Here is a 24,798-nt window from a genome sequence, read left to right as displayed (position 1 = left end):
GTTCAAAGACGTGAATCACATGACACATCGGCTGATTGTAAAAAAGCCTTTTATACAATCAGCTGATGCATCAGTAGAAAAAAACCAAACTACACACTTCTGTGCAGACTCCCGTTTGGTCACTCCAGGACCTGGCGGTAATCAGCCGATGCGGTCAACTGACAGCATCAGCTGATAGTTTAAACCGGCCGGGAGGTAAAAAGCCGGCCTCACCGCTGGACTTAAACTGTCAGCTGATGCTGTCAGGTGACCGCATCAGCTGTTTACCGCCAGGTCCTGGAGCGATCGGACGTGTCCCGAGAGTCTGCAGACAGGAGAGTATGATATATATTTTTTTCTACTGTTCACTTTTGATTTTGCAGCTGCTTCCACCTCCTGTCTGGACATGGCACCGGACGGAAGTTGGAAACAGGAGTGGAAGTACCGGGAGGATTCACTCTTCTGTTTACCAACACAAGGAAAGCTGGGTGAGTACAATCCTCTTCCTGTACATGTGACTGTACTACCCACACCTTGCGTATATAGCTGCGTTTTTTAGTCATAGAAATGCAGCTATATTTGCAATTTAATTAACACACAAAAGGTCTTTACATTATCGGACACTCCCATGATACGTTTATAACAAAACCATGAAAAAACATTTGTCATATAATATTTTTTCAAAAAAGGAGCACTAGGATCCAAAATATTAAATAGTAATCTTTATTACAAAAATAGACATACAATTAAAAAGATGTGCACAGTAAACAAACAAGCTGTAGCAGCATAATACCGCACATAATGAGGTCAATCCAGGAAAAAGGGGTGACATATATCAATGCAGTCCAAGGACGTAGTGGAATAATCTACTATAATAAATAGAATTATATTCTAGCTTGCAGGGATACCATGTCTGGATGAGGGGCTTGAATATCTAAATAAAGTTCCACCATGGAATATCCACTTTCAAGTCCCACTCCAGCGTATAAACAGACATAGAAATCACCTAATCGCCAATATGTGAAAAAACTGTGTTTAAACAGCAGACAAAACATCCAGGACTACATCCATTTCATACTACATGGATAAATAGTAGTGGGTGACGGATCAGTCTTATGTTCCAATCCTACCGGCTACTTTTGGCTCGGAGTAATCACGCAACGGGGATATCTCCGCTAAGCCATATATAATTATACTGGTCAATATTCACACTCATATATCTGATCAGTCAGCCACAACACCAATATCCTATAATCATGATAAGTCACCACAGTTATCTAGATTAAGTACAACCTGTGCATAATAACCCAGTGACTAGTGGATGATGGATCTGCCCGTAAGTTAAGTTAGACCTTATTCCCTAAAGGGGACATTGTCCATATGATACAGGCGAGCCGGTTGCTAACAGCACAGATTACCTCCACCCTAGGGGGATAACCGCACTACCGTGTATGTGCAAAGCCGGTCAAAGTCCTGACGAAGAAAAAATCAGATCCATCAGACACATGTCCACGGTTCACCTGGGTATATAGATCTCCGTGCCGCCAGCTACTTACCCCGACGTACGTTTCGCGCCCAGCTTCAACGGGGGGCGTGCTGGGTCGTCGGGAATGCTGGGTATAAATATACCTGATCTGCCAATCAGATGATGTAAGCGGCGCTTACGTACGTCTTCTTCCTCCCTCCTTAAAACGTCACCTCCTGCCGGGCACTCGTGGAACGCAATCTGCGTGTCAGACACATGGAAGTGTCCGACATCACAGAGTGCCCCACGTGTTTGTGCTCAGCATTTTGGTTCCGTGAGGCTTCGGACACCATAAGCGCTCTATCTCGACAAGCAGATCAGTCTTTATCCAAAACTAATCAATCATTTACGTTACATATATCCTCCCCAGTGACCTGACCATATTATATTTTACAAACCATTTCATGACTAATATCCCATATCAAAATCTATAAATTACCCGTTATGCAAAATCATATTTACAATAATATTTAATAAATATCAGTTAAAATCCCCATTCAAACATACTGAATGTGTTATACAAAAATAGATATAAATTTTATTAATCACAAACTACATCTTAATTACTATTATTAAACAATAATCACATAATTTCTCAGGATGTTGCTGGTGGATCTTCACATCAATATCACAATCAGAAAGGAATATATGACAATCTATAAAGAAAAACATAATAATTACACAACAATAAATAACCCATCATAACCCATAAAACCCCAAACACAATAAAAACAACTAAAAGCAGAATTGACAAAAAGACCCAAATATTACAATTAGTGGGCATTACTTATACCAAACTCATAGGAATTTACAAAAAGGCCCCGAATCCTAAATTTTCATTTAGCCCCTGGGGGCTTAAAGTGCCAAGCCTAAATATCCATCTACTTTCGATTCTAGCCAAGACTTTGCCTAGATCCCCTCCTCTAATTCCCAGCTCTACCTGGTCAATGGCTTTGACTTTAAGGAGAAACGGATTACAGTTGTGGAATTCTTTAAAGTGTCGCGGCAACGTTTTAAGTTGCGTCTTATCATCTGCCGTTTTTGCGTTGGCAATATCTCTGCAGTGTTCACGTATCCTAATTTTAAGTTCACGTGTCGTTAAGCCAACATATAGTTTCTTGCAAGGACACTCCCCTAGATAAATTACTCCTTTTGAAGCACAAGTGAGCTGTTTTCTTATTGTAAATTTTTTAGAACCGTCATGGTTGGAGAAGGTTTTGGATTTTATGAGATTAGCACAGGCTTTACAAAGCCCACAGGGAAAGAACCCCTGATCTGCTGAGGTCAATACCCTTTTCTGTTTTGTTTCTCTCTCAAAGTGGCTATGGACTAACGTGTCCTTCAAGGTCTTGGACCTTCTCGCTGTAACCAGTGGAGTAGGAGGTAAGATGTCCCTCAAAATTTTATCAGAGCGTAAGATGTCCCAATGTTTGCTCAAAATATTCTTCATCTCTGCCCAGCTATTATGAAAAGTGGTAATGAACCGTGTTTGTCCCCTATTTTCTTCCTTAGTCTTGCTAATTCCACCTTGTCGAGACTCATTAGGAAACAATAACGAATCCCTAGAACAGTGTGCAGCCCGCCAATAACCTCTACGTATTACTTTCTTATTATAACCTCTTTCTAAAAACCTATTTGCCAATTCCTTGGATTGTTTTTCGAACATGTCCTGATCTGAACAAATTCTTTTTGTTCGTAGGAACTGTCCAACCGGGATACCTGAAATTACTGCCTTCGGATGAGACGATGTAGCATGGAGAAGGCTATTAGTTGCTGTGCTTTTTCTGAATATGGATGTTGATAAACAACCATCTATTCCCGCTTTAATAAAAATATCAAGAAACTCAAGTTCTCTGCCTTGTTTAAATGTTAGCCTAATATTTTGTTGGTTGTTATTCAAGGCTTGCATCACCTCATTAAGTTCAAGGGCGGAGCCATCCCAGATAAAAAGAATATCGTCAATGTAGCGCATCCAATTAAGGATGCGACTACAACCTGGGATGGCTTCACTTAAAAATATATCCCTCTCCCAAGCTCCTAGAAATAAATTGGCATAGGAGGGGGCACACGCCGCCCCCATTGCCGTGCCTTGCGTCTGTAAAAATTTTTTTCCATCAAAGGTGAACACGTTATGAGTTAGAATGAATTCAAGCAACATCAGAAGTAGTTCAACCATTGATCCTTCCAATGTACTGTTTTTTAAAAATAAAGAAACTGCTCGCAACCCATCCACATGTCTAATTGACGTATACAGGGACTCGACGTCGGCCGTAACCAGAACCATACTGGAACTAAGTTGAATACCGTCCAGTCTACCTAACGCCGACGTCGTGTCCCTAATATACGATGGTAATTTTGCAATTTGCGTTTTTCATTGCGTTTTTTCACATCTCGTTCAACTCAATGGGTGAAAAACGCAAGAATAATTGACAGGCTGCATTTTTGTGGGCACCACAAAAGCACAGCTAAAAAAATTGCTGTGTGCAGACAGCAAACATGAACTTATAGACTTTGCTTGTGAAACAAAGTCATACAGTTTTCTGAACAAAAATGCACCTGAAAAACGCGGTAAAAAAAGCCTAGTGCGCACATAGCCTTATATTACACGCCCCCTGCACATCACACAAAGCAAAATCATTCACCAAATATAACAAAAGTCTCCCAGTCACATCCACATTCACTTTCCCCACATCAATATTCATATCCCCCACAATCACCACAGGCACTCTCCCTTGAACAAAAAACTTAATTTTTTCAAATAAGCATTTGCGCTCATTTTTATCCACCAGCGCATAGACATTAATTACACAAAACTTAACATTTCTATACAAAAAATTAGCTAAGATACACCTCCCCACTTCAATCACTACAGTCACTTAAAACAATTTCCCTTCCTTTCACCAAAACACCTAGCCCATCATTTTTATTTTCAACACTCCCAGACCACACAGACGCTCCATAAGTCCATTCACTCGCATTTACACCATCCACAATTCCACACTCCTGTAAACAAAAAATATCCGCATCCTGCGTTGAGAAAAAATCAAAAATCGCTGCCCTCCTGAACTTATTTTTAAAAACTCTTACATTTTGGGATAGCAAAGTAAAAATTATATCCACGAAAATATGCAGCCAAAAACTAATAAAGAGCACAAACCAGGCTTATAATTCAGACTCATTACAGAAAGAAAAAAAAAGCACCTCTCCAGAAACCAGTTATGAGCCATTGTAATATTTCAATGCTGCAAAAATAATACTAGCCCGTCACTGAAAAACACAGTAACTAGCCAGCACCATTATTGTCCTTCTGTGCATTGCAGCTTTCTGCCTCGCTGGCCTCCATATATTCCTCGATCTTCAGCTTCTTGCGGCCAGTCTTTCTCTGAATTTCTCCCTCATCCACATGATCTTCTCCAGTTGAATTTCCACCACCCTCTCTGTGACACTTTCTTCCCCCAGGGTCCTCATCAGAGGAGAAATCACTGATATTCCTGGGGTCAGAATCATGCAGCACACTTTCCACAGCCTCCTCAGCCTTTTCTGTTCCCCGTCCCATGAACCACGCAGGCTGGAGCTTAAGGACAGGGTCAGCTCCCCGCAATACATCTTTCACTTTCCCTTTCAGCGTTGTGCACTCTACACGTGGCACCGCTGCCCTGTTTCCTCCTGGCGCTTGGCTCTCTGGTGCTCTGCAAGAGGAGGCAGAGCCAAATCTGACTCACATGCCTTCTGTGACGCAGCGGCCGCAGACTCTTTCCCCCACATCTCCTCCTGCATGCTCTCCTCCCGCCTCTGTGCATCCTCACAGCACCACGCCACTTCCGTAAGCCGGCGTCGTAACTCCTCCCTCTCCCGCTGCTCTTCTTCCGACTGCCGGGGCCTGGCGATCGGACATTCCCGTTACACATGCTCTGTACTCCCACATCCATCCCAGCATTTAGGGACTGTGCACTGATCAGCAGTGTGGCCCTTTAGTTTACGGCAGCACAGTCCTTTATCACAACCTCTCTGTATGTGCCCAAATTTAAAGCAGTTCCTGCAATACAGAGGTTGACCTGGATAAGTGAGGAAGCCCCTGTGTCCCGCAACAGAAACGTTTGCTGGAGGGTGTTGGAATCCCCCCACACAGGTCGCACCTGCCTTCAACTTCACCTGGAAAACATATTTATAATTATAAATACCCAGCTTATTTTTTTTATCGCTCCGCAGGGCGTACATACTCACAATAGCGAGATAGGAACTGTTCCAGCAGGCTAATCTCAGTGTAGGGGTTATACAGAGTCAGAGTTATTACCCTTTCTTGGAGTCCAAATAAAGGCTCCGCACGGATACCTTCCATACAAGGGTCCCCTTCATTCTGCCTAGGCCATTCAAATACATTCAGGCAAACGCCCTCATTAACAAAAGTAATGCCATAAGTACCTCTATTCCGGAACTCGTTTACGCTAAAAATGTCCGCACGCCGTGCACCTGCTTTACCCTCTATTATACCTCTCACCACATGAACGACATTGTTACAGTTCTGGCTTCCAAAATCCACCACGATGCGAATTGTATTCTTTGTAAAAACCATCTTCTTCACAGCTGTCGGTCCTGGACCATAGTAGAAAGCAGCAGAAAATCTGCTTAAAGGATCACCTTGCACCTTCTAGGCTCAGACACATGATCTGAGCGAAAATGCGTCACCTTCTCGTCTCTCGCTCACTACCCCCAAAAGCAGCATGCAGCCATTTAAGCTACAAGGCCAAGGGCAGCAATTGAGAAGCTTTTGCTTTTTTTTAATTTAATAGCATCTTTATTATCGTGCATTGATCAGAAAATTAACAGTGTATGGTGCCGCAGCCCCGTACACACTGAAATATACAATCATTCTTACATAGCAATCGAGTACGATGCACTAAACTATACATCATGCTTCTATGCTATCCGTAACACTCAAGCTGAAAGAAAAAGTTAGACAATAAATAACGACGAATCAGTGATTGGGGAAGGGGGTAGGGAAAGAGAGGATAGGGTGGGGAAATTACAGGTCTGAAGCTTTATTGAAAGATACACATAAACGGGAAAAGGAGGAAGGGGGCGGGAAAGAGGTTTAAACCTCCTCCTCGGCGCTGTCGTCCGGACTGTTCATGATGGAATAGTCTCTGAGCAGGCTGTGGATCAGCCTTCGGCAATCCTGGATGGACATACTCTCCCTCTTCAAGATGAGCTGGTTCCTGGCGACCCAAATAGTGTCCTTAAAGCAGTTCATAAGGCGCCAAGCCTCCTGGATGACTCTAACGGTGTGGGTCCCAGGGAAGAGCCCATAAAGTATGGAATGGTACGATAGGCTCACTCTGGGGACAGAGTTCCTCAGGTCATCCTCCAGGGCAACCAACTGGCGCTGTGTAAAACGGCAGTCCCAAAAGGCGTGCAGTGATGTTTCTTCCACGAAGGGGCACCTTGGGCAGTACCGGGTTTTGCACAGGTTCCGGACGTGCACGAATGACCGGGTGTGCACGAATGACCGGACGGGCAGTTCGCCCTGTATCGCCATCCACGACAAGTCCTTGTGCCCGTTGGTCAATTCAGCCGACGATACGTTGCTCCAAACAGTCTCCAGTGTGTCGTGATGAAGTCCTGGAATGTTCTCCATGTCGTCCTTGGCTATGATGAGTTTGTGGATAGTCTTTGGCTTCTACAAATTGGGCTTAAGTCCCTCCAGTTGGTGTTCCCTCAAGAACCATGGCAACATCTAGTTGCAGGGGTAGGAGCTGTCCCACTTGTCCCAGCCGAACCTTCTCCAAATTGGGAGCAGGAAGAAAAGAGACATGGACTTGCCCACAGAACCTCTCTTAACTCGTAGAGTTCGGCGAACGCAGTCACATACGAAGGAGGATCGCAGGAGGGTGGGGATATCGGGTACACCGTTCCCACCCTTGCAAGGATACTTGTACATGATGGTCCGCTTTACTGTCCATCTTGGATCCCCAGACAAAACAAAACACCATCCTGGTGATGGTCCTGGACACGGTGATGAAGGGGGGCCAGGCCTGGGCCGTGTACTGCAGCACGGGCAGTACTTTGTTGTGCAGGACCAGTGCTTTGCCCTCACAAGTGAGGCGTCTGTGGCTCCACAGTCCAATCCATTGGTTGATCTTGGTCAAGCGTTCCTCCCAGGACTTGAGAGCCGCTTCTTCCTTCTCGAACCAGACTCCAAGAACCTTGATGAAATCCGGCTGGATGTTGATGGGGAAGGGGCGGAGGAGGCCAGCTGCCAGTCCCCGAAGAGCATGGCTTCCGACTTCCCGCAGTTGACTTTGGCTCCTGAAGCCCGTCCGAAGGTCTCACAGGTCTGGACGAGGATGTCGACTGAGCGCCGGTCCGCACTGAAAAAGGTCACGTCATCAATGTAGACCTCGAAGCGTTCTGGACCTAATGCGGTGATCTCTCTGATCTTTCCATTCCGCTGGATAGCCTCTGCAAAGAGCTCTATAACACAAACAAAAAGAAGAGGTGACAGAGGACAGCCTTGCCTGACCCCTAAGAGGACCGGGAAGAGGTCAGTCAGCCAGCTGTTTACCAACACCGAGCTGTGAATATCAAAATACATTAGTTGGACATACGAACAAAACATGTTACCCAATTATAACCTGTGCAGCGCTTTGCCCAGAAACTCATAGGAAACATGGTTGAAGGCCTTTTCCTGATCCGAGATCAGGGATGCGTGCACCCGGCGGGCCTTGATGTACTCGACCGTGTCCCGCATGAGAGCCAGGCTGTCTGCGATGCGATGTCCGGGGATGCCGCAGGTCTGATCCGCGTGGATGATCCGTCCGATAACCGTCTTAGATCTGGTTGTTATCGTCTTGGCCAGGATTTTGTAGTCGACGTTCAGAAGGGTGATGGGGACGCCAATTCTTCAGGTCGCACCTCTCTCCTTTACGCTTGTACAGGATCGTGACCAATCCTACCCTCAAAGACGGAGGCGTTCTGCCCTCCACCACCATCACCCCATACAGCTCCAACAAGTCCGGACAGATGAGGTCTTCCAGCGCTACATAGAGGTCTGCTGGGAGGCCGTCACTGCCCGGTGTCCTGCCAGACCTAAAGGAATTGGCGGCCGAGAGCAGCTCGTCCACCGTAAGAGGGACGTCCATTGCTGCTGCGTCTGCAGGGTCAAGATGGTTAGTGATACCTGACAGGAACTTATTGGCGGCCTCGGTAGTCTTGCGGGGATAGAGTTCGCTGATGACCTTCATCACTTTCTCTTTCCCGCGTCGCATGTTTCCACTCTCCTCTTGTAGCTCATTCAGGGATGTATAACCGGCATGGAGTTTCCTGAAAAAGAACGAGTTACATTTCTCACCCTTCTCTAGGTTCCCTACTTTGCAACGGAAGACGATTCGCTTGGGCTCTTCCTCAAAGTGCCTTTTCAGGATCTTATTAGTCTCCTCCAGCTCCTTGATCATGTCCCAGCCGCATCGAAGAAGGTCCTGCAGGGAATGCAGCTCACGCTGGAGTCTCCTGAAGTCCCTCTTCTTCAGACACGCCTGTTGTTGACTCTTTGCCTGAAAGAAGAAATGGAGCTCGAGTTTAACGTATTCCCACCAGTCAGAAACAGACTGGAAGCCTGCCTTGTAGGCCTGCAACGTGGAGTAGGCAGCTCTAAGCTCCTCCAGAACTTCACCCATTTCCAGCAGAGAGCAGTTAAGCTTCCAAGAGCCAGGGCCAATGGGAAGGCCATGGCCCAGCGGTCAGAGAAGAAGCAGGGGACCATCAAGTGCCAACTCCGCCCGAGAGGTAAACACAAAGTCAATCCTGGAACGCAGCAAGCCATCGGGTCGGCACAATGAATAGTTCATGGATCCGTGTCTGATGGAGCCTACAACGTCCACAAGAGAGGCTTCGGTCACCATCTCAATGAGCAGTTTGGATGTGACGTCCAACTTGGCAGCCATTCTAGAACTGCGTCCATCCTCATCAATCGGGCAGTTGAAATCCCCGGCCATCACTACCGTCCTGGTGGTGGCAAGCTAAGGGCGCAGGGCTTGGAGGAGCTCCAGTCGATGATGAATCTGACAGGTTCTCCTGCCCAGGTGCCATCCACGAGCAGTAACCTGACGCAGATGAGTTCATGAACTGAGTCCAATGTGAAGGCACTTCTCCTGATTTACACGGCGATCCTTGCGGACCTACAGTCGGTCCCGTCGGACCAGTAGGATGGGCCATGGGTCCACTCCCTGTCCAGATGGTTGAAGGACCTAGAGGAGGGAAGGGAGCATTCCTGCAAGAAAAATGAGTCACTGAAAATAAAGATAGCGCATATGAAAAGCACCCGTGGGACAAAGTTAGTACAGTGTATTGAAAACTGCTCACCTGATTAGGTTGTGCGCCCTCGCACAACCTCGGTGATGATCGTGTAAATCCTCTGGAGGATGGTGGGTTATCTCGGCTGGCGTTATCCGATGTTAGGCTGGGTGGACCTGGGGAGATGACCGCTCCTGGTTCCTGGTTCCCCGACTCATGAGATCCTTGAACTAATTGCGGCCGTTTGTCTTCCCTCAAAGGTTATTTGGGATGATTAAATCTATTGCTTTCAGCAGCTCTATACCGGAATCCCTTAGGGGAGTGAATGCATATGGGAAATAGATAAGCCGATCCTTTGAGCGCTAATAATAGATCTATTATCAGGAACTGATGATGGCAAGTTTATCTTGCTGAAACGCGTTGTGATAACAAGAGCTTTATTTTAATCTAATTGTCACGAATAAAGCACAATTATTCACAATGAAAACCTGAGATAATAGATCTATTATTAGCGCTCAAAGGACCGGCTTATCTATTTTCCATATGCAAGAAAAATGAATCACTAGGCTGTGTTAAGGAACGCAAAGATCGTCTGACGTCTCAACTTGTCTCTGATGCTCCTAACATTAATGGAAAAGATGTCAATGTTAGCAGTCATTGGAGGAAAGAGAAAGCTAGCGCAGGCGGTGTGCCTTAGTTACCACTCCGGTCGGTTCCTCCTCTTTGGCGTCTGTCGGTGAAGGTAACTCCAGCAGACCCTCCTCTTTTAGCTGATCGAGTAGGGATGTTGCCTCGGTGGCTTCCGACTCCTCCATTTCTTCTTCGGCCACCAGGGACTCCACCATCTGGTTCCGGGAGGAGGTCGTCCTCCTCTTCCTGGGTTGGTTTGATCTCCACAATGAACATCTTGGAAGCTTTTGCGACAGGGCTATCTTCCACCTTCCTCTGGCTTGTACCTGAGGTGACAAGAGCTGCAGTGCTGAGGCCCTCTACTCTTATGGTCTGGGGTGGGGGGGGGTGAGGACACCAACTGAGGAGTAGGGAAAAGAGGTGGAGGTGGTGGAATCCTCAGTAGTGGTGGCCGTGGGGGGAGGGGTTTGGACAGGGGGGGGGACCAGGGAGGGGGCAACAGTTTTCTTACCCTTCTTTTTCTTGGACTCCGTGGCTGCTAGGGCCTCAGCTGGAGCCGCAGTCGCCAGGTTCTTGGCCACCTTGGCATAGCTGCCTTAGTTGACGAAGCCGTGACTACCCGAGCTTGGGTTGCCGCCGCCGCCACAATTGCCCAGGATTTCTCTCGCTGTGGGCAGTCCTTGGAAAGGTGGGCCGCCAGTCCACATAGGTTGCATGTCATCTTCGTCTGACAATTCTTGGAGCTGTGTCCCGTAACCCAGCAAACCCTGCAGGTGTCCTCCTGGCAGGTCTTCATTGAATGCCTTTTCCCGCCACATTTCCTGTAGTTGTGTGGCATGTCCGGGTAGTAGATGAGACCAAAGGAGTTTTCCAGAGAGAATGTCGGGGGCAGGTGCTGAAGGCCATCTTCGGATGCTAGTTCCCTGTGAAGTCGAACGGTTACTGACCACTTACCCGTCCAGCATCCGCTGCCATTAAGGATGTGGGATGGCTCCCTCACCACTGTGCAGAAGCGTCTCAGGAACGTGGAAATGTCTCTTCCTGGGGTTTGCAGGTTCCGCATGGAGACTGTGATCCTCTTCTCACCCCTCTGTATAGGACAGGATCCTATAAAAGAATGAAAAGGTGACTCCGGCATCGCTGCATTCATTGCCTCCCAGTATCTCCTGCAGGCGTTCACTGTGGCGAAGGTTACTAGGAAGATGCCTATCAAGAAGGTCTGGACACTGAGGGTTTCCGCCCTGGAGAAGCCATGATCCAGAATCATCTTTGTGCAGAACACGTAGCTGGACATGTCCGGCACCCTACCATCCACCGCCTTCAGCTTCAAAGGTACCGTCTGCCGCATCCAAGGCTCCAGGGTTGGATCCTTTTGGGCCGGCATCTGGGCTCCATCTGGCTGGCCAGCATCGGAGGTAAGGGCCCCTTGGGCCAAAGCAGAATCTGGATGAGCCTTCTTGGCAGTCTTCTCTCCCTTGCTTGCCATGGCAGGTTCCTGCTTGAGTTCCCAGAGCTGGATCTTCGATTCTTCTCTGGGTGTCTTCTCCCGCTATGTTCCTTCGGTCATGCGAGCTTTTCCTCCATCCGATCTCCGTCTTCCGGTATCGGCTGGGCTTTAGAACTCGTCTTCCCGATCGAATCTCGTCAAGTGTAGCTAGCTCAGTTGTTCTGATAAGAACAGATCCGATTTCCGTCAGACATGTCCAAAGCTCACGTCAGTCATTAAGTCATGACTCTCAGAGCAGACATTCATCATTGAAATCTTAAATCCATATTTAAAAAAACAAATACAGTAAAAAATATACAATAGAAATCTATACGGAACTCTAAACTTATCTATTACAAATTAAACTGTCTTACTTTCTAATTTGTCAACTATTCCCAAAAAGCCTACTTTTTAGTTAAGTATAATACCTAAACCCATTATCATACTCAATAATTGCTACTGTACTTAATACATCATTTATGTTTCCACGGTTATACGCAGATCTAAAATTCCCAGGAATTTCATACCGTTGAAAGAAGTCCTCTTTATGTTCTTTCAAGCTTCTCTTCACCTCCGTTAACAAACTATCCATTAGTTACTCCGCCTTAAATTTCCCAAAAAGCTGCTTGTAATATGCAACTCCCTTAGTAGATTCAGCACAGTCAGATGCTGCAAACGCTCTACTACGTTTTACACCTTCTTCCATCCTCAGACTCTTTCTTTTGCACTTCCGTCTTTGTCCCATCCTCTGTTCTCTTTTCTCTGTTACCTCACCTTTTTGTACATCCTGCTTTGATTTCCTCTGTGATACCGCACCATTGGCTTTTTCTGACTCCTCCTTCAGATCCTCAGACTTCTTTTTGCCATGATCTTACTAAAATGACTATTGAGTCACAACAATTTACATCCTTGATCCATTATTTCCAGTAACTATTGTGGTCAACAAAAACTGTCTTGAAAGTAAATATACTTGTTTGTGGACATGATATAAGGAAATTCTGATGGGAAAGAATAACTGATCTGGATGGATCTGGTGGTATCACATTGAATTTATAAGGCCCTCAATTAGACTAGCAGCACCTATAGATATCAGCATAGGGTCATAAGGGCCAGTCCTTGTTGAGCGGGGACGCCATTTCGTTATATATAGGGTGCCAACCTCCGCGGTCAGGGAAGGAGACATTAGGGAATTCTGGCCCGGGGCCCCATCTCCTGAAGTGTAGGCTATATACAACCTGGTTTTCCCTTCACTTTTGAAATTTTTGGTTTATAATAAAGTTTGATATTTTATGGGAGTTTTTTTTCTGCCTGGTGGTTTTGTCTTGAATACCCCTTGATGCACTTATGTGAGGTTTTTTCACCATACAATCCCCAATCATATCTCTCACTAACACCACGTTCTCATGAATCCTCCTCTTAGGAACCGCACACCACTGATCCTCCATAATAACATATGAAATTACCTCCCTCATGCGATTGGCTAAAAGCTTGGCAAATATTTTATAATCCACATTCAGTAGCGTGATCGGACGCCAATTACCCACCACTCGCCGGTCACCTTTCTTAAGCAGCAATACCACAACTCCTTGCTTCATACTGTCAGTCGTCCTGCAACTGTGAAGCCCCACAAGTGTTGTGTCGGTGCATTACCTTCAGGGACTCCACGTAGCTGGATCTCGTCACAGGTAGGGAATCTTCTTCGTAGTTTGTCGTGACGCCACTCTCAGATTTGCGGTCAGTGGGGACCGCCACTGCAGGTTAAGGGATGCCTGGGGCTGATGGTGGGTGCAGCCAGTTGTAGTAGCCTCCTGAGAGTGAGGCAAGCCCCAGGGCCCTGTGTAGATGTGTAGAACTACAAGGCGCAGAATGACTCAACACAGGCAGGATGTCTTTCAGGGTTTTTACTCACAGTTGATGGCAGGGTGAGTAACCCGGGCGTAGCTGGGATGAACCAGGCGGGAACCAGGTGTCCTTCAGGCTGACTTATGAGGGTGACTACTAACTCGCCTTCCTTAGCCCTTGGTGGTTTGGGGTGACCCCGACTTTGAGTCCCTATGGGGGTCACCCAGGGAAGTTGCTGAAGCCTCACTCCCCTTCGTTTGCCGTGTGCTTGTTGCCTGGGCCAGATCACTCCAGCTTCTTGCCTCCTGTGAGCTATGGGCCCTAACTGTGGCTACGTGGCTGCGGCTTTTTGTGGTGTTGTGGCGTGGGCTTTGAGAGCCCCACACCGGCAGGTTTAGCAAAAGAAAGCTGGATCTATCTCCGCTTCGGGATCTGCCGCCCGTTTGGGCCTGGTACTCTCTAGCAGTCTCCTTACTTCCCACTCCGTTGCTCTCTCTTTAGCTGAAGATGGATTTCGGGTAGCACTCCTAGTTGACCGTTCTCCCCCGTCAGTAGCCACTGCGCGGGCGCTGTTAGACAGCAACAGCCCCACAGGTCTGCTCCTCACTGAGCCCTATGGAGTTCTGCTCTAACTGACTCACTGCCCCTCCTCTCCTGTTCTTGCCTACGCCACCTAGCAACCAGACTCTCTTACCACACCCCTTGAGAGGAGATGGAGGCTTTTGGCCCCCTCCACTATTCCAGTGAAGGTCAAGGCTTTTCCCCCTCCTGGGATCCCCAGGGGTCCTCTCATGGGTACATGTGTGAGAGCTGATTACTATGCGCCTGTGTTCCACACCCCGGTCAGCCTTCTGGATTACCTGTATTGTACTGTCCCCAGCATGGGTGCAGTACTCAGTGGTGCCTGACCAGGTCAGGGGCGCCACACAACCAGAAAACAAACACTTCATAATAGACACCACATCCTTCCCAACAATATCCCAATACTTACCATAGAACTTCCAAGGGATCCCATCACCCCATGGAGACTTCCACCCCCTGAAAAAAAATCACCTCTTTCACTTCATCCTCCGTAATGTCACTCAGCAAAAAAGGAAACTTAGATACAGGTACAAAGTTTTCAATCACATTCAGAAATTCCTCATCCTCTCCCAGATCACAGTCTTTCACTCCATATAAAGACTTCAGCCACTACACCGATCACATCCTTCCCATGCACCTCACTACCATTCTCATCCAACATTACATTCATCTCTCGCCCACCCCCACACATCTTCTTAAAGAAGAAACTGGTACACTTCTCATTCTCCTACCTGAATTTTAGATCTCAGAATAATTTTCCTGCCCTCCTCCCCAAACCACTCTTTCATCTCACGTTTAGCTTTCTCTAGCTCATACTTTACATCCAGACTCAGAGATTTGCATTCATGCAGGTAGGAAATCCTCCTATTCTGCCACTTGTACAGATTTCTCCTCTTTCTGGCTTTCTTGTACCCAGCTTTCCTGAAAAACACACTGATTCTCACTTTCACCCAATCCCACCATAACAATAATTTGGAAAACCTTTTTTCCTTGCAGCCCACCATGCATACTGCCTTACAAAATCCTTCTTTACCCTTTCATCCTGCAACAGACTGACATTCATTTTTCACACACCACGTCCATAAAACAAATGAGCAATTTCAAAACTCCCCACCAGACACTCATGATCAGAGAAACAAACCTTTTCTTGCAAATAATTCACACATTTTACCCCAGTGGAAGAAAAGAAAAAATAGCCCAAACGCGACTCGGTCTGAGCATCATCTGCATGGTAGGTAAAGGGTCCTGGCTTGGAATCCACAGCGTCCTTTAAAGAAAACTCTGAAATTAAACAATTCCATAGGTTTCCGGTCACATCCACCTTGGACTCATATGAACCGGCCCCTGCCCCTTTTGTCCAGGATGCAGTTTATATCGGCCACAACAAAAATAGGAATCTTACCATGCAAGAAAAAACGCAATTTCTCAAACAGTGCGAGTCTCTGATTCTTATCAGCAGGGGCATAGATATTAATGAACTTAAATTTTCACCCCCTGTAACATAAGATAATACACACACATTTACCCTCTTCTACAATTACAGTTTGTTTTATGGAAATGTCCTTATTTTTAATCAAAACCCCCACCCCATCATTCTTATTTATAGTAGAAAAAGTGTACGGAAAATCCTCAATCCTAATAAAATATTTTTTTTATTCAAAATATTAAAAAGTTATATCACACCCAGTGCAAGTGAACACGTAAGGGAACAGAATGAGGGTACTAGATATACGGGATCCCTATAGTGCTGTATGGGATCTTATTCCTGCCTGACAACGGAGGGTATGACACCATAATTTTTTTGGGCGCCCCTGTTTCGCGTCGGCTATCCCTCACTGTACCCTAAAATTTGCAGTGAATTAAATTATTTTTATGCTAAAGATTGCCACATATGTGTCTTCAGAGCATGAGATTTGCACAAACAGATCACAGATGAGTGATCAAAATTCAATTGCATGCAAAAATGATGCTCACAGACCACAGATACACAATACACGGTGGAAGTTTATATGCTGTCTCCTATTATTGCAAATAGCTGGAAATGCATATTACATGATACATGGTATGTAACCTACATTAATATTATGGAAAAAATTCATTAATATAATGGAAGAAAAAGTCAATTCCATTAAATAATAGGTCTCCCCTATTTCTATGTGAATATCAATGGCAATAATAAAACAATTCACCTATACAAAATAAAATTTTGCAGGATTAAACACAAGAAAAAAATAGGAAAGCAACAATAACATATTGCTTATTCCTATTAGAGAGATAATTGCCCAATAGATGTATCATGGCAACCAATACAATATGATTCAGACCAAAAAAAGAGCAATATAATATAATGGGTTAAAGCTTATCCAGGGAAGATGATAAAATGTGTTACTTCCCTTTTAGATGATTGCTCTGCCTTGCCTCGACGCGTTTCCCCTTTTCCAAAATTCCAAGGTTCATTAGGAGGCTGGGAAAATATTGCATTCTCTGGAGGAGTAATCCACGGCTGTGCGCAAAGATCACAGGATGTCCGGGTTTAAATAATAGCGCCAGTCTAGGTCACATGGACCGGGCTGCCAATAAACTCCATGGGCTACTGTGTCTCCCTAAGCTGAACTGCGCATGTCAGATCTATTTTGATCACTAGAGACTCAGAGTGTCAGAGCGCAGGCGCGTCAGCACCAGTAGATATAACGTGGCTTAGAGTATCAGATGCCAGCGAGCATGTCCAATGGGCGTCTGCAATGAAGATTATGCAGATTTGCTAAGCAGACGCCCCGTTGCTGTGGAAACGCGGCAAACAGAACACTGCCTGTATACATACAGAGGTACTGAGCTAAACCATAACGTCACAGGTGTAGAAAAAGACCACACCACCTCCCCAAAACCCCACTCATACTTCTTAGGTTCCCTATTCAGCCCACATTCCTGCACACACACCACATCACAATGCTTGGAAGATAAGAAATCAAGCACACACGCACGCTTATATGACGACTGAAACACTCTCACATTCGGAGAGGCAATATTCAGTTGCAAAGCCATGCTGAAAAATTAAAGGAAAAAAGCATCAAAACAGAAAACATTTAAGTCCCACTAGCAAACTGGTTAACATCTGACAACCCTGACACATCTTCATTAGATAGGAAGCATTGTCCTGGAGATATAGGGTCTTCAATGACCCCTAAAAGAGAAGTAGTGCTGGCATTGGAGTCCGGACTTAGAACCTCAAAGGGGTTTTGGGAGTAAAAATCAACTTTCTCCCGTGACCCCTTCTTCAGCCTCTTCACTGGTCTCTTGTCTTTTCTCTTAGAGACCACCTTGTGGAAGCAGGCCACTAGCTCAGCAGGGAAATACTTGCTGTTTCCTGCAGCGTCCTCCTCGGATGATGACATGGCGATTTCCCCAGGGGCAGACAGGTCAGCAGTACTGGTGTCCATCTCAGGGCTGCTCAGCTGGGGGAAGTCAGTGCTGATTGCAGCATTCCCCTGAGCAGCCTCTGGAGTCTCAGCCACCTCACATAGCACAGGTGCAGAATCAGCGGAGGCCTGCAGCACCTGCAAGTCATTAGTGACCCCCTGCAGAGCACTACACTCACCAACAGACACAGGCTCAGCAATAGCAGGAGCAGGCGGAGGATGGGAATCCCCCACTGCAGCAGGCATTACAGGCTCCATTCCAATTCCTGCAGGTTTTTCACCAAGTTTTGCAGTTTGAATGTTTGCATGCACATTAAATCTAGCCTGTTTCCTGTCAAAATTTCTCCTCTCAAGAGAACATACTAATCACCAACGGTCAGGCTGGACTTACATGTGTGATCCGCATTCCCACACAGGTCACATACAGGGGGGGAGGGGCAGTTGGCAGCATCATGCCCTCCTTTCTTAGTTTCTGCAAGTAATCCCCTGCTGGCAATTCTCCTTTACATGTCCATATCGGAAAGAACTGGGCAAAAAGATGGTTGCCCAGGGTAATGGAGAAACCCCCTATTACAACCAATTGAAAAATTGTCCGGGGGGTGCATAATTCCTCCAACACCCTCTGGGTCAGGTCTGAAACGTACCCAAAATGTTATATTTCCATTAAATACATTAAAGATATTTCTCTGGGGAATGCCACCTTTCACAGAGGAACAGTACCTTGCCAAAAAGGCCTTTATCATGGTGGTCTCAGTAAATCGATTAAACATATGAACAGTCAGGGGTCTCTCAACAGCAGAAAATAAGGGCATAACAGAAATGTACCTCATATGCTCATGGTGCCTCTGCAGGTCTTGGTAGAAATTAAGGCAGTCTACCTCATGATAAAAGGAAATATCATACTGACCAGAAGACGGAAATTCTTGCATGCAAAAGACCTTATCCAGCTCAATGCCGCCCAGCTCCATGATCACGTTCTCCACAATGTGTCCTAATTGCAAGGAATTCTTCTTCTCCGCCGAGACAGTCAGACGAACCGTGTTCTTTACAAGAGCAATTAAAAGAAATATGCTTAAGGCACACGATCGCAGTATTCACAGCGTCGGAAGTCGCCTTCCATGGAAACACCCACAGGCCAGACCCAGCAAGGTTTCCCTCATTGGATCTTAGCCAAAAGGCCAAGAAGCGATAACCCGAAATGGTTTCGGCCTACGCTGGCCACATCTTAGGGAGATGGAGAAAAACCCATGCCTACAGAAGACATTTTGTCACCTAAGCCAAACATTGAAAAGGCTGTTTTGCAGGGCAAAAACAAAAAGCCTGGCGTGTTTTGCAGCCGCCACCCACCACTGCAATGAATCTGAATAACTCCTTCTTTTGGCCACAAGCACCTCCCCTCCCTCTTCCTCTTTCCGGTCTTTCCGATTCATGATACAAAAAGACACAGACAGGACAGGCTGCCTGACTTTCCTTCACTGCCACCCTTTCCCATCCATACCCGTAGAAAGCCCTTACACTATCCGCCAGACCCCAATCTTTTCCCTCCCCCCAGCCCCCAATCCCTGCCCTCTGTATCCCTCCCACCACCCTCACCACCCGGGAAGAAGAGTGAGAAGCCCCCTCCTTCCCCTAGACCACCATCCTGCCCACTGAGCAACTATTGCTGTGCAGCTACCTTTATAGGCAGCAGCGCTATTGTGAGGTCAGCGGGGGGCATTGTGACGTGCAGAGATTCCATTGACGTCCCATGGCTGCAGCTTTGACGTTCTATGGCGGCACTGTGACATGCCAGTGTTCCGTCTCTTCTTGTTATGCACTGTCCAAAGGGAAAATAAACAGGCATACAGAAAACCTTACTAACAAAACTTAGGTGCTTTCTGAGAGTGCTTTTTACAGTTTGTCTTTTCCCAATTACCCGTTTAAGTATGCTTAATGAAAATGCTAATTCATTTCCTAGGCCGCCCATTCTTAGTATAACACATTACTTATGTTGCAGTATCATGCTTCACAGCAGTTTGCAACACATTCATCACCCATGGCTGTCCTCACCTGGGCTCAGAAGCTAAATGTCTATCATGACCTCTCTTTTTGGAAGTCCAAGAGCAAGCAAAATCTTCCTCCAGGAGTGGGAGCCAACAGATCAGGAAAGACACCATGACTGGTCAAAGAAAACACTAAAAAACAATGCATGGTAGTAATAAACAGGGAACTTTAATTGGAGTGGAAGCTGATAGATAGCACCTGATGCCAATTCTGCATCTTCTCACACCTGCAGTCACTGCAGCAGAAGCTGAATCCACTCTGTCCAAAGGGGATCAATTGCATTCAATTGAAAGTGATATAGATAATATAGAGAACAAGATACTGCACAGGTCATAGCAGAGTTGGTCAAGATGAGTCCAGATGAGTTTGCTATCATGCGCAGCTTTTAACCCAAGCAAGTACAACAGTGAAAGAGAGGGAAAAAAGAGGGGAAAAATGTCAAAAGTGAATTGGCCAAAATGAGCAAATTAACTAGTTTGTTTTCAATCAATGCATTAATCGGGCATTCAGGTTAATTCAATTCTGCTTTTGGAAACTGGGTTAAGAAGGGGTGCACAGGTCCTGGAGGTACTTCAATAACAGGTCAATGCGTGGAGTGGACAGAGCAAGCTCTTCTTCCATCTCCCTGTTCTAAAAATCCATTTAATATATGGTCCCCAGATAGGGGACGTATCAGATATTAAACTGAAAAGATCAGATTTTTTTTTTTTTTTATCGAAGAGCTTGGAAATAACAAACGTGATCGCCTGATTGTTTACTGATGAGTGTCGAGCAACCCTGGATGGTCCAGATGAATAGCTTAGTGGATGGTTGTCAGCAAGGAGGTGGAGGAGTCATGCTTTGTGCCGGAATCATGGGGAGACATCTGGTAGGCCTTTAAAATTCCTGAAAGTGTGAAAATGACCTCTACAAAGTGTAGAGTTTCTAACTGACAACTTTCTTCCATGGTACAAAAAGCAGAAACGTGCCTTCAGAAGCAAAATCATCTTCATGCATGACAATGCGCCATCTCATGCTGCAAAGAATACCTCTGTGTCATTGGCTGCTTTGGGCATAAAAAGAGATAAACTCATGGTGTGGCCACCATCTTCCCCCGACCTCAACCCTATAGAGAACCTTTGGAGCATCATCAAGCAAAAAATCTATGAGGGTGGGAGGCAGTTCACATCAAGACAGCAGCTCTGGGAGGCTATTTTGACATCATGCAAAGAAATTCAAGCAGAAACCCTTCAAAAACTCACAAGTTCAATGGATGCAAGAATTGTGAAGGTGATATCAAAGAGGGATTCCTCTGTTAACATGTAACTTAGCCTGTTAGGATATTTTGGATTTAAATAGCTTTTTTATTTCAGTGAATCTGACCTCCTAATGCTGCAAATTCCACAAATGAGTATTTTCAGTTATTTAAAACATAAAATATTTAGAAACTTTACTGTGCCTTATAATTTGGAACAGTGCATTTTCAGTTTTTTTTTAAATTTTGAAGATTGTACTGTTATTGGGAGTTTTTTTCAATAAAATTCGATGACAGCGGTGACCTGTGAAATCCAAGTCTATCCTGAAGAACTCCACTTTCCATCGATTCAAAACAACTCACTTCACAAGTGATGTGTGCTCCATCTAGATTAAACATATTTTCCCAATGAGTCCTTATTTCACATTTATGTGACTAGAAATATGGTAAGGTTTGAAAAATTAGATGGTAGGACCGTCCCGGTATGGTCACCTGGACGTGCAGGGATAGCTTTTATGGCTTTTTGATCAAATCAATGTTAACTAAGTACCCTAATTTTATTTACATACACTATTGCTTGTTATTTTAGGATATTAAGTTAATGTTTTCTTTTTTTCTTGGGTGTTGCAGTTTAATGGCCAGTGTGAACATGCTGCTACACATTGCATGTAGACAGACGTATTCCAGGTCATTTAATTTGATTTATTTTTCAAGTATGCAAACAAAGGTGTGACCTCCTATTCTTTCAGTTGGACATTACATTTACATAGCTTTCCATTTCTCAATGTCCATGTTGGATTCTGATCCTGTTCAAACCTTTATTCAGTTATGAGAACTGGTAGATGCTAGAACCATTCCACTATGGATATCCTGATGTGGTGGGATGGCTTTTATCTTTTTTTATAAAAAATGTTAACCATGGCCCTATTTTATTTACATGCACTATTGCAATTTACTTATTTTAGGAAATTTTGCTCATTTTTACTTTTGTGTTTGTTCAGGTGTGGCCTACCTGATGTGTGGAAATTAAAGAGCTGAATTATACAACTTTCTAAAGGGAACTTCCCATTGAGTGTTAAACAATATGGATGAGGAGCTAGAGGAGCTGATTTTGAATGAAAGTTAAGTGAAAGTATGGCTCCAACAAGTAGGGTGTAGATGTTCTTTGATGAAACATTCCCCAAATCATTACTCCAACACCCAGAAACATTGGCACCCAACAAGGAGGTTACATGGATTTAAGCTGCTACCACCAAATTCTGATTCTTATCACCAATGTGCAACACAACTTTGCTTCACCTGACTGGCAATGTTTTACCACTCCTCAGTAAGATAATTATTGTGCTATTTTACCCAATTATTATTCTTTTCTTTGTGTCCCTTTGAGAACACTTGTCAGCAGCCGTCTGAGGAACAATTGTATTCGGTCATGCTAGTTGGACACTAGAGTTGAATTCTACAGCAATTTACATGACTTCCTTATAATGATTCTGGATATTTTTTTGTTGTTTAGGCATCACATTTTTATTCAATTTCAACATTCTCACTATATATTTGACACCATTGCATGTTAAAATGAAAAAAAGGTTAACCTTTTTTGAAATATTGAATCTGGCTTAGATCGCTTGATTTTCTCATTCCAAAGTGTATTCACAAAGAAAACTGAACATTTGACTTTCTGCACTCAGGGCTCTAATATCCAATCAGTGAAACTCCAATTATGAAAGGATGGAAGAATAAAACAAGACTAAATGCAAGACTTTCAAAGCCTTCTTCATGGGGAAGATTTCATGAAACCGATCCATTTACATGATGATCCTGAAGCAGATTGTGAAAAGTCCTATGGAAGAAACGGGCTCAAACATCACTAGTGTTGTCCTTTAACTGGATTTAACTGTGGGAGGCACATAGAGAAGCTGAATTCATTATTTAAATACACATAATTATAAGCTGTGCGTATTTAGTCATGATTATATGTTTATATGAGGGGTTGGGGAAACTGCACCAAAAAATTAATGTACAAAGCATGCTCCCACTCCTCCAAGGAGAAAAATACTGACATTCTGACACCTTCTAGGAGCCTGAAACGCGATGATAGTCATCACCATGATCCACCCATAGTGTTACTGTACAATGTCCAAGCAGTAACACATCTCCAGGCAGCAGATCAAAGTTCTTGTAGATGAGTTCTAGGATTTTCAGGTCAATGATTTTTTTCATGTATTAGGAAGTGAGGTGGAAGACCCATGAATGGGCTCAGGGTTCAGCCCCATTTTTTAGTCAAAGCGCTCAGTTCTTAACTTCTATCTTTGTAGGCTGATTTCTAGATAGACACATTGAAAAATATTAACTACAGACATTTTCAGAGTCCACCACCTTTCTAGTTATGTCCATCTGTTATTACCATATATAAGAATGATATGTGACAATCGGAATCTATCACCTCTCTAGTAATTTGCAAGACAATCTTTAAAGTGTGGGTCTTAATTAATCCAAGATTGTTTCCGACTGGTGTGTGTTTCAATAAATAGGCTTATTAAATATATATATAGAGGTTGTACCTTTAAGGACATTTGCAACGTTCAAGAGTAGAGGATTATTGCAATGGTGTATCACTCAGGTGGGTATGATTTGACAGATGAGCTGTTATTGTTTTCTATTATAAGTTATTATTATTATTATTATTTATTTATAGAGCACCATTAATTCCATGGTGCTGTACATGAGAAGGGGGTTACATACAAAATACGTATACAAGTTACAGTAGACAGACTAGTACAGAGGGAAGAGGGCCCTACCCTTGCGGGCTTACATTCTATAGGATTATGGGGAGGAGACAATAGGTGGGGTGTAGGTCAGGCGGCAGCTCCGCACGGTGGTCGGGCGGCAGCTCCGCACGGTGGTCGGGCGGCAGCTCCGCACGGTGGTCGGGCGGCAGCTCCGCACGGTGGTCGGGCGGCAGCTCCGCACGGTGGTCGGGCGGCAGCTCCGCACGGTGGTCGGGCGGCAGCTCCGCACGGTGGTCGGGCGGCAGCGAGTTCATTGTAGATTGTAGGCATTTCGGAACAGGTGCGTTTTCAGGTTCCGTTTGAAGTTTGCAAGGGTAGGGGATAGTCTGACGTGTTGAGGCAGCGAGTTCCAGGAGACTGGGGATGCTCGGGAGAAGTCTTGGAGTCGGTTGTGTGAGGAGCGAATGAGAGAGGAGGAGAGGAGGAGATCTTGGGAGGACCGGAGGTGACGTGTTGGAGTGTAGTGGGAGAGTAGTTCGGAGATGTACGGAGGGGAAAGATTATGCACAGCTTTGTAGGTCAGTGTTAGAAGTTTGAATTGGATACGGTGGAAGATTGGAAGCCAGTGGAGGGACATGCAGAGAGGAGAAGCGGGGTGGTATTGAGGAGAGAGGTGGATCAGTCGGGCAGCAGAGTTAAGGATGGACTGGAGAGGGGCAAGCGTGTTGGCAGGGAGGCCACAGAGGAGGATGTTACAGTAGTCGAGGCGGGAGATTATGAGGGCATGCACTAGCATTTTAGTTGATTGCAAATTGAGGAAAGGGCGGATTCTGGAAATATTTTTGAGTTGAAGACGGCAGGAGGTGGTGAGGGATTGGATGTGTGGTATGAAGGATAAGGCAGAGTCAAAGGTCACTCCGAGGCAGCGAACTTTGGGTACTGGCGAGAGCGTGGTGTTATTTATTGTAATAGATAGATCAGGTGGAGAGTGTAGGTGAGACGGAGGAAAGATGATTAGTTCAGTTTTGGCCACATTGAGCTTT

The 24,798-nt window shown here is 45.2% G+C and overlaps 1 protein-coding gene and 1 non-coding gene across 2 annotated transcripts in view; both read right to left on the bottom strand.

Annotated features, from left to right (window-relative positions):
* The window catches only part of LOC142312802 (uncharacterized), an 87,885-nt gene extending 76,168 nt beyond the window's left edge, over positions 1–11,717 (bottom strand). The window contains exon 1 of the mRNA XM_075351787.1: positions 11,161–11,717. Within this exon, the coding sequence (XP_075207902.1) occupies positions 11,161–11,717 (557 nt within the window). The remainder of the gene's footprint in view (positions 1–11,160) is intronic.
* An 8,620-nt stretch (positions 11,718–20,337) lies between these two features.
* LOC142313443 (U2 spliceosomal RNA) lies at positions 20,338–20,525 on the bottom strand. Its single transcript, XR_012754472.1, has one exon. It is a non-coding gene; the product is annotated as a U2 spliceosomal RNA (small nuclear RNA).
* Between the last annotated feature and the right edge of the window lie 4,273 nt (positions 20,526–24,798).

This window comes from Anomaloglossus baeobatrachus, chromosome 5 (assembly GCF_048569485.1).
Source record: "Anomaloglossus baeobatrachus isolate aAnoBae1 chromosome 5, aAnoBae1.hap1, whole genome shotgun sequence".
In the NCBI taxonomy this organism is placed as follows: Eukaryota; Metazoa; Chordata; class Amphibia; order Anura; family Aromobatidae; genus Anomaloglossus; species Anomaloglossus baeobatrachus.
The sequence above is the reverse complement of the archived record's forward strand: the minus strand, read 5'-3'. Positions and strand labels throughout refer to the sequence as shown.